Source organism: Neodiprion fabricii, chromosome 1 (assembly GCF_021155785.1).
Source record: "Neodiprion fabricii isolate iyNeoFabr1 chromosome 1, iyNeoFabr1.1, whole genome shotgun sequence".
NCBI classification, from domain to species: Eukaryota; Metazoa; Arthropoda; class Insecta; order Hymenoptera; family Diprionidae; genus Neodiprion; species Neodiprion fabricii.
This window is the reverse complement of record NC_060239.1, coordinates 2,509,662-2,525,661: the sequence shown is the minus strand read 5'-3', so window position 1 is coordinate 2,525,661 and position 16,000 is coordinate 2,509,662. Positions and strand designations below refer to the sequence as shown.

Here is a 16,000-nt window from a genome sequence, read left to right as displayed (position 1 = left end):
CCTGCGACGGTAGCACCCCGTGCGAAACGCGAGTTTATTGGACCGCCGGCCGTTCCGTCGAGGCCTCCCCGTCTCCCGTCTAATAAGCTCATCTTTACAAGTCTCCCCTGCCAATATCCTCCGGCGAAGGACGCACCCGGTCCCCGGATTTTATGCGCACACATGCAGCACTAAATTTACCGGGAAGCCCCGACAATACCCGCATATTGCCCGGTTTTACGCCCCTGCGAAAGCGCGCGGAAATGGAAGAGGGTTCGCTTCCTCTTCCGCTCACCCTTCTTCTTCTTCTTCTTCTTCTTCGTCTTCAACTTCTTCTTCTTATTTTGCTCCGACAGCATCTCCGAGCGTCTCGCCCCGTCCACTTTCAGATAGCGGACTGGTTTATAACCCCGGTTTTACAACCACCATCTGCGATGAACCTTTCAGAGAGAAATATGGGTGCCGGACCCGCCCGAACTCGGCACCCAAATTCTACTCGCCCTAGGCTTGAGTCATCCCGATCTGGTCCCACGGCTCCCGATGGACGACGGCGTTCTTCGGGACTCGGGTTACTGACCGACGACGCCGCTTTTTCCGGACCGTCAAGTTGACGCCCGAGAATACGTGTGGAGACTTTGGTGAGTAGATAACAGAGGACTTCCTTATCGTCGAGGCAGCGATGATCGCACGAAATGGAACGGAATGATCAATGTCTGGCCTCGCCTCGAGCGGCGACCGCGTTTCGGTATTCCTGCATTGCCGAATGCTCGCGGTTGTGCCGCGGAAAGAAAGGACAAGCACGGATCGAAAACTGCTATTGCCGACTTTCAACAAAGAAGAACGACTCGAGGTTCGGCACTTGCTCGTTCCGAGTACAGTGTTTACGCTTGAACACGCACCGACTACCAAACAAGCAAAAATGGCTGACACGTGCGTCGTTTCTTGGCAGGTGGTTCAGCTTCACCGGAGCTTTTCGCGCGGTGTTCATCGGGGTTGTGCTTTTTGAGTGTGCAGAATCGGGAATCGGTCCTAGGAGCAGAGCTTTCGGTGAGTGACGCTTAGCTTTTAAGACCTCGTTATAAAATCGTCGCAGCTAGCTTGCTTCGTATTTACTTCAATAGCTAATAATCAGCGTCTAACGTCTGTCAGCCGTCTTAACAACCGCAGATTTTCGATCAACACGAGCATAACTTGGAATTTCACTGCTGAAAACACTCAGTCACTGATGTTTGCAATCTCGAAACATCTCGCTCAACCTGTCAAGCTTTGAAGTTTTTAAATTACAGCGCTAGTAGTCGACAGATGTCGACTTCTTATTCCCCCAAAGGCTGATCAGATTTCTACAACCTTTCATTGATCCTTGGAAAAAGTTTCTCGAATGAAGAAGCAAGCGGAGCACACCTCTGTTTTGATCCGTCGATGCTCGTTACCATGAATTAACAACGAATGCTGCTCAAGCACAGCTTGCGATGACAGTGGTGAACGTTCTCGATTCCAAGCCATTGCCATCCTTATCGGTGGTCGAGCATCAGACCCGCGGTCGGTCGAAAGGCTTGGAGTATTGAAACTACAGCAGTTCCCGTCTTTAACACTGATTACTGTCACTCGTGGTCCCCGGCAAATACAGATGTCACCGAGACGGTGTTACGCGTTGGCTCACTCGGCGTAATCTCCGTCCTCTGTCAACCACTGCAATCGGTTTTGCCAGCGTATTGAACAGCCCAAGTACCTGCCGCAATAATCGATTGACATACAAGGCATAAACTTTATCGCCAATTGCGGATTTTCGTTGCTTGAGATCGAGAGAGGTGATCTATGATCCAAATTCCAAGAACATTGACAAACCAGCCATTGTTGTTAGCCCATCTTTCCCAAAATCATCTTTGAAATTGTACAAATCGGGCGTCTTCGACCAATTTCGTCGCTGGCACTGGATTGTACATTATCAACATTATTCGCGTGACGCCAAGTGACGTTCGGACCGTCTTCGAATTGACGAAATCCAAATTTCGCCATGAAATTTTAGTACCCTGAAATTTGCCGACCGAATAACCCTTGGTGTTCTATCATTGCTCCAACACCGTGAAAAAGACGGTGTTAAACGTAACACCGAAAATATTCTATCAAAGTACAAGTCCGTCCCATTTGGCGTGAAAATACCAACCACCCATGGGTGTTATTTGGACAATTTCCTCCGATTGGATTTGAGTTTTGAACCAGAGGGTGTGGACTTTAACACAGACGCAGGAATTCTTCAAGCAGTGAATAATTGACAAACATAGTCGTAATACGGAGGGTGATGAACGAGGGAACTCGTGCGCGTCTTATCAACGTTAGGACGTGTTTACACATTTCGGGTTAGGCGTACGTCGCTCGAGTCTATCTATCAGCTCGTTTGGAGGCCTAGACATCGTCGGCTAGAGACTAGAAAGAATGAAAAGTCCGAGTTTATACCAGAGCAGTGGGCCCCGCGCATCATTCTTTATGCGACGGTCACTCCGCTATACGTGTGATTAGATAAGGCGGGGAAGGTTCATAGTGCGCCCAAGATGCAGAGCTCATAAGAAGCAGAGATTCGACCGGCTCGGTCTCAGTTTACCCGGTGTGTGCATGCCGACAAACAACGTTTATTTTCACCTTTCTTCGACAAAACTTATCTCTCTCCCCCTCTCTCCCATTCGCTCTCTCTCTCTCTCTTCTATACACGTTATCACCGCCGCGTTGCCCGACCCTCTCAAGTGTGACACCCACATATTTATTGACTTAAGACAATAAGCACCGTTAATTGCGAGGAACGCTCGTTACTGTTTATTTTGTGCCCGTTTTCTCTTGTGGCGAAGGGAAGCAAACGGAAAATCTGGACGATTGACGGCCTGAAACAACCGTCGCGGATGGACCGAAGAGGGCTTTTATTCGTGTATCCTGTCGAGGAAATTATCGGCAATTAAGTGTGATCTCCGATTCTAAGGAAGAAAAGGAACATCGATCGTCGGGTGAACCGTTCGAAAGAAGAGCCGAGCAGCAAAAATCTCGTCCGCAGGTATGAAGAACAAACCATCCGGCGTTTCGGAGTTTCGTCAACTTGTTAAACTCAGGTGATAGCTTGCACGTTTCAACGAAATTTAATGCCAGTTCGTTATCGCGGTTCAGAATCGATTTTCGCAGCTGAAATATTGACTCGCTTGAAGACTGTAGCTCGAGTGTTGAAAAAAAGGTCAGCGATAAATATCAGACATGCCTTCTTGCGGCAGTGAGAACGTGTCGAGATTCTGGGGCTCGAGTCCCCCGATCTCAAGGCGGAACAGCACGGCCTCGTCTCCGTCACCTGGATCACCTCTGTCAACGTCGCCCCCCGACGTCTCCCCGATGCTGACGTTGAAGCGCTCGTCATCGACGGTCTCGAGCGCCTCGGTCTCCTCGACGATATCCAGCGCCTCGAGCACCCAGACGACGATTCTGACCTCGAAACGGCCCAACCGCCATCACCACCACCACCACCACCAGAACCAACAGCATCCGACGAGCCCGATCCAGGACCGCCGACGATCAGCGTCGAGGGAAATTCCGTCGACGAAGAGTCGCCCGTTTATCCTGACGAGCATCGGTCACTGGTACGCCGGTTTGGTGATCGGCGTTTTCACCGCCGCGTACAAAATCGCGAGCTGTATAATATGGGCACCGGCATTGTGGGTCTCGGCGTGGGTCTGCATGCTATGGGCGATTCTGCAGCTGCCGTTGACGGCCCTCAAGTGGTTCCTGACCGCGCTCTACACCCCGGCCTCGGAGAGAGTCAGGCCCAAACGATGCGTCCTGATCAGCGGCGGTAGCACCGTGCAGGCCGTCCACCTAGCAAGGAACTTCTACAAGGCCGGTGCCCGCGTCGTGGTCTGCGAGGTGGAGGGCCTCTTTGGGCTGGCCCGTTTCTCAACCGCCTGTTCGCAGTTCCACACGCTTCCCATACCTGGCCCAGATTCCGCGGCCCAGTACGTCAAGGCCCTCCGCGACATCGTCCAGCGCGAAAAACCGTCCTACTACATACCGGTCAGCGCTTCGACGACCGCATACTACGACGCCCTGGCAAAGCCTCACCTCGAAGCCCTTGGATGCGAGTGCTTCGTACCCGGCGCCTCTGAGGTCACGGCCCTCGACGATCCGCTCGAGCTTTTGCGTCGATGCAGGTCTGTCGGGCTTCCGACTCCGTCTCACTTTGTCCTCCGGTCCTCGGCCGACGTGGCCAATCTTTACGAACGCGGCGTCCTCCGCACCGGAAGACACGTCATGCTGGCCGCCGGGCCCGCCGGGATGCGGGACCGTGCCAAAGTCGTGCTGCCCCCGACGGTCCGGGACTTTAGGAGCGAGAACTACGAGCACGAGATAAGCGACAAGCGGCCCTGGGTCGTGGTTCGCGATCCGGGTGGCGCCCATTTTCTCACCTGCACGACCGTCAAGGACTCGAAGGTCGTCGCCAACGTGACCTGTCGCGTCGACGAGCATCGGGGCCTCATACCCGAAGACAGACCCGACGTCTCCCGCTGGTTGGATCGCTTCTTCGCCCGATCACCGGGCCACAAGATGTCCGGTCACCTGAGCTTCCGGCTGGCCGAATCGGGCCTCGAGAACGATCTCGTCTCCATCGGTTGTCGCGTCGGCGTCTCTTTTCCCTACGTCTGCCACACCGGCGTTCATCCCAGGCTCGTTTGGCGACCCTGCAGGCACTTTTCGAGACAGAATTCCGAGCATCTCGCGAACGGGGATCGCGGGCAGAATCTCAACGAGGCCGTCGCCAACGCCCTGAAGAGGCCTCCGACGGACGTCGCCTCCCATCTTCTCGGCACCGTTCTCGACAAGCGGGAGACCCTTTTCGTCTACTGGGACCCTCTGCCCTATTGCGCTTACTACCATCTGCAGCTGCCCTTCAGGCGCATCGCTGGCGTAATCAGGGCCCAGCCTGCCGGACAACACGCCCAGCCCTTGGCGCTGGTGCAGTAAAGGGAGGGTCGAAGAGGGTTCAAGGGTTTGGGAAGGATCGAAGGTCGATCAGCCGCAACGGTTAATCGGGTTCACACGAACATTCGGCGTGTATCGAATACCCTCGTGTTTCATGCGTATTAATTAATTTTATCAAATTGTAAATACAGACTCGTATATATGCGTACAGACTATACATTATATACGTACATTTAATGCTTTGATATAACTTTGATGGTAACACGATCACAAGATTCACATATACACAGATATACGACGTATAAGATATCTGAATAAAATTTTTGGATATAATTATATTTATACATATATGTATACGAGTATAACGTAAATTGATTTCGCAAAAGTCGTACGAAAGGTTGCTGAATGTATGGATATTTCGAGTTAATTATTAACTCGAACAAAGATTACGGTCTGTCGATATAAGGTATAATATATTTTACGAAACGTATATACGTATGCGTGTTTGTACGATAAGTATCCGCGCATACGTGTAAAATAACACGGTTGTAGAAAAATTAATCGAAAAAAATATTCACGACGAATCTGAACCTTAGATTACGTCGTCTCATAATGGAAATTATTGCACGGTATTATGCAACGCTTCGAAGATTATCGTCGTTACAAAATATTCCGCAATACGTGATTGATGTTCGTTTGAATTTTAATTTTTCATTTTCTAAAGTTTTCTCTTATTTTTATTTTATTTTTTATTTTTTTTCTTCTTGCTTTTTTGCGTTCGATGTTTTGTATTTTCGAATGAATCGATAAGAATTTATTCAGCTTACAGTTAGTTTGACTCAACGGTGCCGAAGTGTGAGAGAATATATCATGTATAAGTATAGATTTTTGCGAGATTCACAGAGCGCGACGGTAGACGCAAGTGTACAAATAATTTTAGGATCAATGCCCTACGAGTCGCCAAATGTTGTAACCATCATTATACACGAATTTTATCATAGTTGAGATAAAAGTACTCTGCTTATTTATAATAGACTTATATTGTGTTTCTCTTACTCTCTCATATTGTATTTATATGTATATGTAATTATCATAGTGTCGTGTGTATGCAAGAATTTATAAAATAAGATTGTGTGTGGAGACTATGTTTTTTATAACAACGTTGACTAAGAAATTGTAATACGATCTAAATACTTGTTCTGTTCTTTAATCGCATATACATGCATGTATATGTGGTACATGTACGTTTCTTAACATTATACCATAGATCTTGCTAAATCGAGAATATAACATATATAGTACATACATTATGTATACAGCTAGATTATTTACTAGCAATATTCTCATAAGCAATTTCTTGACGTAATTAATTGAAAAGAAATACAGATTCCAAAGTACAGCCGTTGAATGATAACTAATGATTTAACCAATGAATCGTTTGGTTAGTTTTCAGTGAATTTACCTCTAGAATTCCGAAAGTTACTGGGAAAAAATTTCGTTACGTTCCGTCTAAAAATATCTTATTCAAGACAGCATGTAATAGATCAAAGATACAATAATTTCTCGTGCAATAAATTTCTGTTGAAATTTTACTCGAAGAACTTACGAAAATCGCGACAAGTTATTTAATCGACATGATCAATGTTATTGCGATTAATGTATTTTTTTTTCTGACTTTTTACAATACAAATTTGTGTAAATCAATTCTCTCCCGTTTTGGGAGTGATGAGAGGGCCGGCGAATTCACCGAAATGCTTCGCATTATCGGCACGTCTGTTGTAACTTTTGTGCTATATCAACATGTAATAACCGTTACACGAAACCCTGAAATCGCTTGCGGCTTACAACTAAAAGTTCATCAAACGGTAATAGAAATTTTTAGTATTAAGATTCGCGAATGAAGTAATCGCCACTGCTGTCGGGAGTTAAAGAAACTTGTGCGTAAATGAAATGTATATAAGTTATTTGAATATTTTTTTTATTTTTTTTTTAACTTTACCGAGAATAGACGAATTAAGGTTTCAGATTTTTTAGAAACCTGAACGGTATAAATAGAAGATTAATAATTGTCTCATTCAAAAAATAACTTTCTAAAAGAAAAATGAAAGAAAAAAAAAAAATAAATAAAAAAACGAGTCTTCAAGAGTAATCTACCGGATTATGAATACGTTCTAAAAATATAGCAGCATTATTGCATCGATAAGATTTGTCCGACATACGCGCCGTTTCCCTTGACTCGGAGGAAAAAGAACGAAACATAGTAGAAACGAGATGACGATGAAAACAAATTGCAGCGGTAAACATCGAGACGTAAGCCTAGGCTCAGCAATTTCTACGGTTAAAAAAAAAAAACTAACAATAAACCTAATCTTACGTCTAACTGAGACAAGGACGCGATATTGCGTTACGTTCAGATCTTCCGATATTATTCGACAAAATAGGAAGAGCGTCGCTCCGCCAACAACGTGCCGGTCGACGCGCGCCTGTGCAAGCTCTCGTTTACTCTCCATAAATTTCCTCGTACCCATAGCAACACGGAGCTTTTATCGAGAGTCTGGACAACTCGACGTAAAACTTTCGTCCGCAGACGCAGACCGCAGACGCAGTCAAAGATCCAGGCCGTTTCTCGACCATCGGACTTTGGCAGCCGGCTCCGCGTTACTATCGCCCCCCATCCACCCCTCCTCATTTCCGCCCCCGCCCGCCTTCTTGACGGCATTCGATGGTGCGCTTTGCACTTTCACGTCATTCCCCCGCCCCTGTCTCATTCCGACAACACATGCGTGCATCATACTACGTGATCGTAGGCGCCTTACGCGGATTGTGCAACTCTGTAGGCTTGCATGCGTTGCGAGTTTTCGTTTCGGTGCAGTTGTACGGGTATTTTTTTTTTTTTTCTAAATTCTCTTTTTTCATGCAAAGGTTTTTTTTTTCCAGAAACTTCGTTACAGTCGTATGAACATTATGTCTGAGGAAAGAATCGTTGATATCCGTATCAATGGAAAATTCGTCAGAGATTCAATGAATTTTGTCGGTGCTTGATTTATTTCGTTACAAGTTGATACGAATTTCTTGAATATCAATTTTTTTTTTTTCCCAAAAATTATTTATAATTTATTTTTTATTCGAAGAAATTCTAATGCCAATAACCACGGTGCAAGAGCTTTTGTCAACCGTCTATAGCGAGAGTTGAAGTTTCGAAGAGATCCGTTTATAATGAGGGCAGGAAATTGGGGCGGGAGGATATCGGCACGCAATGAGAATAGGAAGGGAAATTGAAGGGAACGAAAAACTTGATCGTTAAACGCAGGCTGACTGTATATTATTAATAATGATAATAATTTCTGTAATTATCAATAAAATGTCTATTCAACCAGCATAGGTATAGCGTATTACAGTATGTATGTATAATATCTCGAACAGCGGGATCAGTCCTTGTAGAATCTGAATATACACGTATTAACATATACCTACAGAGCGGGTAAGGTTATAAGAGAATCTTATCATGCAATAATATTGAAATGCAGTTCCTTGACGACGAGATGTGACCGCGATCGATACATAAACTTCCAAAGTAGCGTAATTCTTTCCCCGGTAAACACGCAATATACTTATATTGCATAGGATAGGGGGAATGTATACAGAAATATGTACCCAATTTTTCTACTAGCCTAAGAATTTCTCGAACTCGCTTCTGTTGAATTGAGGATTTACGTGGGTCTTGAACATTCAAAATATCCATTTTTTCTATTATTTTCTCTTGTTGAATACAACGAAGTTTGAACTATATTTCGTAAAATTTTCATCCCAAAATACGACAACGTCAACTACCGTTAGCTTCATCTGAAATCAGAAAATCAAACATTTTCTGTCAGTAGGTGAGTGTATGAAGTAGTGAATGAATAAAGGAACTTTTTTATTTTCTCGCTCACAACTTATTTTACAAGGCAATAAATACATGGAGTAAGATGTACCGAAAATCTTACATTTTTCAAAAAGCTCTGTCAAAAGTTCGAATTAAATTTTTTTTTTTACAAATTCTTCGTTCCCTTGCTGGCCATATACAATTACGTATTAAGAGAAAATATTTTGTTTATTGATTTTAGATAAAGCTTGCAGGATTTATTGTGTCGTATTTGTAAAATATAAAAATTTTACGAAATACAGTTCAAATGTCGTTCTCCCGTATACCTTAAGTTTGATTAGAATAATTCTTTTGTTATGGTTGAAAAAAAAAAATTATAGAAACAATAGATTTTTGGAAAGTTCAAGATCCATGTACCCAATGGTTAGTGTTGAAAAAGGGTGTATCGTCGATTACTTGGCATCATCTCGAGTCGTAAGTCGGGAGTGATTATCGGGCGAAGAATCAGCAGTCTGGTAAGAGAAAATTGCGAAAAGGATTCTCCTGGGTACAGACTGTACCATGTGGATCCAGGCACGGGAATGTGGGAACCAATTCACCTGACTCTAAAGTCACAAACCAATGCCTCGATTTTACTACCGAAGCCCCACTTTGCAGTGATATCAAAGTGCCTCCTTACCGTTCCCAGGTTTTATTCCAAGAGGGGTACATTTACCAGTCCCCGTAATTCATCGAATCGTAAGTGCAGGTTTTCCCACCCCCAAAATCACCGACTCAAAATGTGCTTTCGTTCGCTGTACGAGAGAAGCCAACAAGTGTTAGACTAAACGTACAACAGCGGGTATATTCATGTGTGCTGATTAAGTTCATTATCAAAATGGCACAGCCTTGACCCTCGCGGTTTTCAATATTCACGATCAAGCTGCAATCCGCGCGTCTGCCAGCGAGAATATTACACTCATCTCTCTGTACTTGTTTGTACATCGCTGGTGCTAAAATTCTGCCAAACGATTGGATCGAAGCACCGTTTTTCAATCTCGTCTGATAAATCATTTCGAAGCTTAAGATGATCTCGTGACGAGGAGAGGGTTCGGCAACGAAATCACAAATGACTCGAAACTTTGAATTGCAGTTATAACCGAGTGCGTTGTGTTGATATTTGAAGGGGCTGCCGGTATCTCTGCTATTAATACATCACAATATTGGCTCGCAGCATAACACCGGCGCAGATAAAATGTGTTTTTTCAGCACGATCGAACACTCGGATCATCGAGTTTCTCTGCAGCGGTGAAGCAAAACAAAATTATAATTAATTACATCATAATTACTGCAACGTGAGCAACAACTCCGCAATATCCGCAGATTACATTCCCCATTTCATACGACGAGCTTCTACGCTTGCAATAATAGTAGCAGCCCGGTTCTTCCATCTTCCACACTTTCTCCCCGAGTCATTCTCGTCTCTTCGACTTGTCGCGTTACTCGCTCCGTCCGCCGCCATGCTGTCCGCAAGTGGATTTCGTGCTTTCTTCGCGATCCTCGCCCTGCCTCTGGCCCTCGGAAATCGCTTCTACGGCGACTGTCCGGCTTCCGGTCACAACGGGGACCTCATATGGCAGTACGAAGTCCGTCGCAACTCAAATCCGTTCTCGAATCAGGTAAATATCGAACGAAGCACCGGCCGAACGGGCTTTCCGCAAGCTCGTCGCCTCCGGCGTATCTCTTTTACGCACTTTCGGCATAATTTAATCATTCGAAAGACCGCAGAGGCGCAGTACGGACCCATGAACGTGAACATCAGTTGCATCGAGGTGATTTCAGACCGGACAACCGAGAACGGAGAGGCGACGATAACTTCCGGTGGAGTCGGATCGAACCACGTGAAATTCAGCTTCGCTACGGATCGCGGGAAGCCGATGCGCATCAGGGTTTTGGTCTACAGACACCGGTTGTACGACTTGCGAGCGATTTAATCAGTCGCCCACTAGCGTGAAAAAGTCCAGCGTAATTTTAATCGAACAATTGGCGGCATCGATTTTTCCACGTATTATAACAACGAACCTGTTATGGTACCTAGATTCGCAATTTATTACTACATACTTCGCTGTTAAACGATTGTGTTTATACAGCATTGTACAACGTTAAAGATCCGGAAGTCGGAGCTCGTTTCTACATCGTTCTCTAATTATCGAGTCGTATTATTTACCCCGGAAGATTCTTATCTTTCCTTGACGTGACTCAATCTAGTCTTGTATACACTACGTTATGTGCGCACAGATTACTGCGACATGTTCATGTAGACTTTACTCGCGGTTGAGATGTATGGATAATGAAATTTAATGAAATAATAATAAAGTAACAATGCAGAAAGAAAAAAACAATGCAATCAAATATTTATTCATTGTATTAAGAGCGTCTTCGCCGTTTGGCGATACACAAAATACTATCAGCAACTTCGTTACAGGAATTTTATCCTGACTCCAATTGTTACATTTACCAAATTAATCACTTTATAAAATCAGACACACGCTTAAGTCAATTATATGTAACCTCTTATTAATATTCGTCGATTTTTATAATACGTAAAACAAATTTAAGAATAATTCTAAAATTTTGTATCGTGTAAGAGTACTTAGAAAATGAATCGAATAAACGATTTGAAATCGCATCAAAAATCAATTCGCTGCACAGATTGGATAATAACTGACATGAGAGTGAACAGTATTTAGATACAAGTTTTTTCACCGACAGTGTTGCAAAAACGTTTCTAATTGTTGGATGAGAAAAGTCGTAAAATTACTCATAAAATGATTCGCTGTACGTGAAGGTATCTTCGCCGTACCATTTCGTACGTACAACAAAGGCCGCAACAACAACATTGCATATCTGACAGGGCTGATTAATCGCAAGGGCCGTTGTAAGAATTCGCCTTGTGTTACGCTATCGATCCAACGCTTTTGTAACCCTTCTTGAAAATTTTCTAAGGAACTCTTATTACGGTATTTAATAACAATTTCCGACAGCAGGAAAGAGCTGCTTAGTCAGTCGTCGGCGGTTCGTTGAGAAGGACGTCCGGTCCTTGAGTCAATTTTCGGCGAATAGGCAAATTTTGGCCGTTTTGAAAAACCCGGTCTCACCGGCACTTTACATCGCATTGGAAGAACCGACTTCGTCGCGTGATTTCGGTGCCGTTCGATCCTTGAGTAAATTTCGCTGCTTAATAATGACCGTCATCTTTAAACAGAGAAATGGAATGTCCTGTCATTTGTGTGGGATTATAAGCGGTATTCGAATCAAATTTACAACGGTGAATTCATAATGCTCCGATTCCTCCTTGATGTTCTATTTCTGTTCGAGTGGTTCTTCCGTCTCGGTTAAACCGAAGGCTCGCGTGTCCCACTTCGCTGTACCGATTTCCGATTTACCCCCTCGAAGAGTCGCTGTTCACGACTCCAAAATATTGTCCGATATACACGCTTATTTATTCAACCATAAATACATGCAGGAATTTACTCGTCGGGCTGAGACCCTCGTAAATAAAATTCCTCCCCCTCGCTCTTCTTCTCTTAGTCGCCCTTCATAATTCCGTAACTTTTTCACCGCAGCCTTTATACTTTATCGACTCATCCTTTTCCCTCTCAAACGCGTAGCTTTCTCCCTCGCCTAAGAAATTACACGAGTAATTTAATTTCTTCGCGTGTCTTTCCTCGTTTTTCAAAAAGCTTTCACTTCGCTTTGAATTACGATCGCACCACTCAACACCGGCTAATTAATAATCCTACGATCACCGCGATCCTCGCGTAATTTAAATAACCAAAAGTGACGTCGTCCAACCATCTTCCCGATTAGAAGAAAAGCGGAGACTCCATCTCCTCGCAAGTCAATCATGGTCGATCTAATTCCAGCAAGATGCAGAGCTCCGCTCTGCTGGCCCTCTTCCGATCCGTCGCTCTTCCTCCCCAAGTAAGTCGTCCACCTCTAAAACAATCCTCCCAAGCCGCATCGAAGAGCGTAACTTCTTTCGAATCCAACCGAAGCTGCACCGCGGCAGGACAGCTTCCGGTTCCTTGAACCCCGCAACTCGGAGGCATAAATTTGTTGCTAACTTTCTCCGATAGCCTTCCCGAACTCGAGGGGGACGCCCCCCGGTGTCAGCCACCCCCGGAGGGCCGAGGGGGCGGTGAAACGCGGATAGGCACCGTGACACGCGATCACGATGGCCAGGATGTAGGAGGTAGGAGCAGGCCGGCGACGAGCAACGTTAGTGAAAGCTCAGCGTCCGCCCCGAGCGCACCGGATCTTGCGATCACCATCCGCAGGGCCTCGTCTCACCCTCCGACATCTCTGTCGCCGCCGCCCCAATTCAGAGACCCTTCGGCCCGCCGTCTACGGCGTTTTGTCACCCCAGCCGAGGAACCCGAAGCCTCGAAGATGCCAAGGGTGAGTTTTCCACCCTCCGAACAAATCTTTTGCACGCCGCGCCTGAACCAAGGCGCGCAACAGATTTCACTCCTCGAGTGGGCACTGCGTCGTGGTTTGTACATGTTACATATAGTTGGTAACTAGCTTCGCCTTGCATTTAGCTCTGCGAAATGGGGAATTGATCGACAACTCCTTATCTCGGATCGCTTTAGACCGGCTAGCGGAGACACCACGTGTTCTTAGCCGGCAGGATACGTATGCGTGATTCGTTGATTGACTATCAGAGGTGTTTCAAACTCTCTCTCTCTCTCTCTCTTCGAAATAATTGCGGCTCAGCCCGCTTCCCGCACACATGCCGATTGACTTCGAATCAAACTTACACTCGTGTTATACCCTCCGAGTTAACTGAATCTGAAGAGCCGAGCACTTCGTTAGCCACGTTTCGAGTCCTTCGTTGTCCCGAAAGTTCAAATTCAATTTCAAACCTCCTCGACTCGCACTGGAAAGAAAGCGACGTTCCAACCATCGACGCGATCTTCGGGTGCCAATTCTCGCACCATTTATCATATGTATTTTAACCGTTACGGTTCGACCGCTTCTACAAGTACAAAAATATATACCTATATCTATACGGTACAAAACCTTTGAACCTAGCTTAAATAATAACGCAGGCTTGGAATTTCGTCAGGTTTACAAAGTGATAATGCCGAGGGTACACTTTTACCTCAGAATCGATAAACACGACATGTGGTCAGTTGGAGATAAGGGGGCGCCATGTGCGCACCCCTGACGCAACTCGCACGCAACATACATGTATACGTACATACATGTATAATATTATACATACGCGTTGGAAATCTTGATCCCGGTTGTATTATCCAATGTTTTACGCATCGCGGTTTTATTAATAAATGACCGTCCATCAGCGTATCGATTAAATGACCAAATCTTATCGTTCTTTGTGGAAAAAATGTTTCACTTCGAGACAGTTAACGATACCAAAAAAAAAAAGAAAAAGGAAGATTGCGTTTTTAAAGGCCGGCTTAAGGGACGCTGCGGAATGACGGTGGTCACCCTTGCGCGAAGGTGACGCACCGCGTGGTCATCCAATGCGTGTTCATTAAAGGGTAAAAGACCAGTTGGGGTGGCCGAGCACGTGTCCAGGGACTGCTCGAAGGGGTGATTGAGCGGTTGTCGAATCACGGGGTGAGAAATACTCGAGTGATAAATGCGTTCTTGTAAAAGAAACGAGATTCAGAATGGAATATACTTTTTACTGTAGTTGTATTAATTTACCGTTTGCTTTGATCGTTGTTTCGATTAATGAATCCAAGTGCCTCGTCGCGATGTCGAAAATCGCGGCCTGGAATGGGGAAAAAAAAGCAAATCGTTGTTATGCAACAACATGCGGCGTTACATGTAAGTTTAGATAAATTTTTCGAATCGGGGGTATTACCACATTCCCCAAATTTATAAGATTACGCAAAAAAATTGAGAATCGTGACATTTTATAATCTTGACGAACTGTTTGTATATGAAAAATTATGATTAATCATATAACATGCAAATGGTATGTGTTAATGTTATACCGAAACTAATTTGTCAAATACCTCCGTATCATGTTGCTAAGGATCAATTAGTTCTTCTACCATTTTTTTTCTTTTTCATTTTCTATTTTTTTTTTTTTTTTTTCAACCCGTCGCAACGTTAAAAACCGCAGAGAGTGATAACTTGAATATTTAACTTTCGCGATCAATGGAATATCCATGGACTTGATATAATGGGAGGGGGAGTTGAGGCCGAGAAATGAATGATCATTTACACTGCTACTTAACATCGATCGTGATCAAATAATTTATTGGTTTAAAAATATTCCAACACATCAGCGTGGCATTTTTATTACAAGATAATACAGATATGTTATACACATCTATCCGAGAAATGCGTGCACTGTGATATAATAAATGAGTCTACGGTGCTCGTTAAAAGAGCAAAAAATACATTGAATGTTGTTTATTACTAATACATGGTTTGGTTAATAATTAATCATTTGAGATAAGTTTATTGAGCGGTGTAACTCGCTACCATATTGCACTATCTGCGAGCATGTGCTCAGAGAATGCACGGACATAACACTTCTTTTATCATTTCACTAGTTTGCTCGATTTTTTCAATTTTTTACTTTCTTTTTTATCGTATTAAAATATTTTTTTACACATGCCTCGTGGTCTTCGTATATAATTATCTTTCAGCATCCCGGTGACATTTTATTTACTTGAACTGATTACCCTCTACATATATATATTATATATTATATATATATACACGTTATAACATCCAATTCATTAGGTGGCATGTAGGAAATAAAACGACTTGTAGGTGGGTGGGAGATTTATATATAAAACTTGATTTCAATTTTCAACGCTTTTTAGCAACTTCACCTTTAAGTAAATCGTAGAATTACTTATTTCGCCATTCCTGCAAGAAAAATATAATTAACGATCGAGAGAAACTTTTACAACACACTTTCCAAAACCAAGGTTCAAATTTTGATCACATTCACCCGTGTACTAAATAATTAACAACAAATAAGTACGTGTTTCATCGAAGCCTTCAACGAAATCGGGGACATCTAAATAAAAGGTTAAAAACACTTGTTTTTTATAAAAAGTATCTCGTATTCGAACTTGTGTATACATTGACAAGATTCAACCTACCAAACGGCACCGTTTGATATGCAATAATCCCGCGGTATCGGATCCTTGGTATTTCCAATTTTAGATCACA

The 16,000-nt window shown here is 44.0% G+C and overlaps 3 protein-coding genes across 5 annotated transcripts in view; all 3 read left to right on the top strand.

Moving 5' to 3' along the window:
• The first annotated feature begins 896 nt into the window (after positions 1-896).
• LOC124186751 (rootletin) overlaps positions 897-16,000 on the top strand; it is a 31,684-nt gene continuing 16,580 nt past the window's right edge. Inside the window, exons 1-2 of one of the 2 annotated variants that reach the window (XM_046578705.1) lie at positions 12,739-12,754; positions 12,910-13,231. In XM_046578705.1, the coding sequence (XP_046434661.1) occupies positions 13,223-13,231 (9 nt within the window). In that variant the 5' untranslated portion in view covers positions 12,739-12,754; positions 12,910-13,222. Of the gene's footprint in view, positions 1,027-12,738; positions 12,755-12,909; positions 13,232-16,000 lie in introns of those variants that run through there. The other variant, XM_046578723.1, reaches the window with a different exon arrangement.
• Positions 2,467-6,334, top strand: LOC124186802. Of its 2 annotated transcripts, XM_046578827.1 has the most exons (2): positions 2,468-3,019; positions 3,231-6,334. In XM_046578827.1, the coding sequence occupies exon 2, from the start codon at positions 3,346-3,348 to the stop codon at positions 4,966-4,968; it is 1,623 nt and encodes a 540-aa protein (XP_046434783.1). In that variant the 5' UTR covers positions 2,468-3,019; positions 3,231-3,345; the 3' UTR covers positions 4,969-6,334. The 2 variants fall into 2 exon arrangements, with proteins under 2 accessions (XP_046434774.1, XP_046434783.1); XM_046578818.1 differs by having other exon boundaries at positions 2,467-6,334.
• Positions 10,187-11,470, top strand: LOC124186820. Its single transcript, XM_046578852.1, has 2 exons — positions 10,187-10,449; positions 10,552-11,470. Exons 1-2 carry the CDS (start codon positions 10,291-10,293, stop codon positions 10,762-10,764), a joined length of 372 nt encoding a protein of 123 aa, XP_046434808.1. The 5' UTR covers positions 10,187-10,290; the 3' UTR covers positions 10,765-11,470.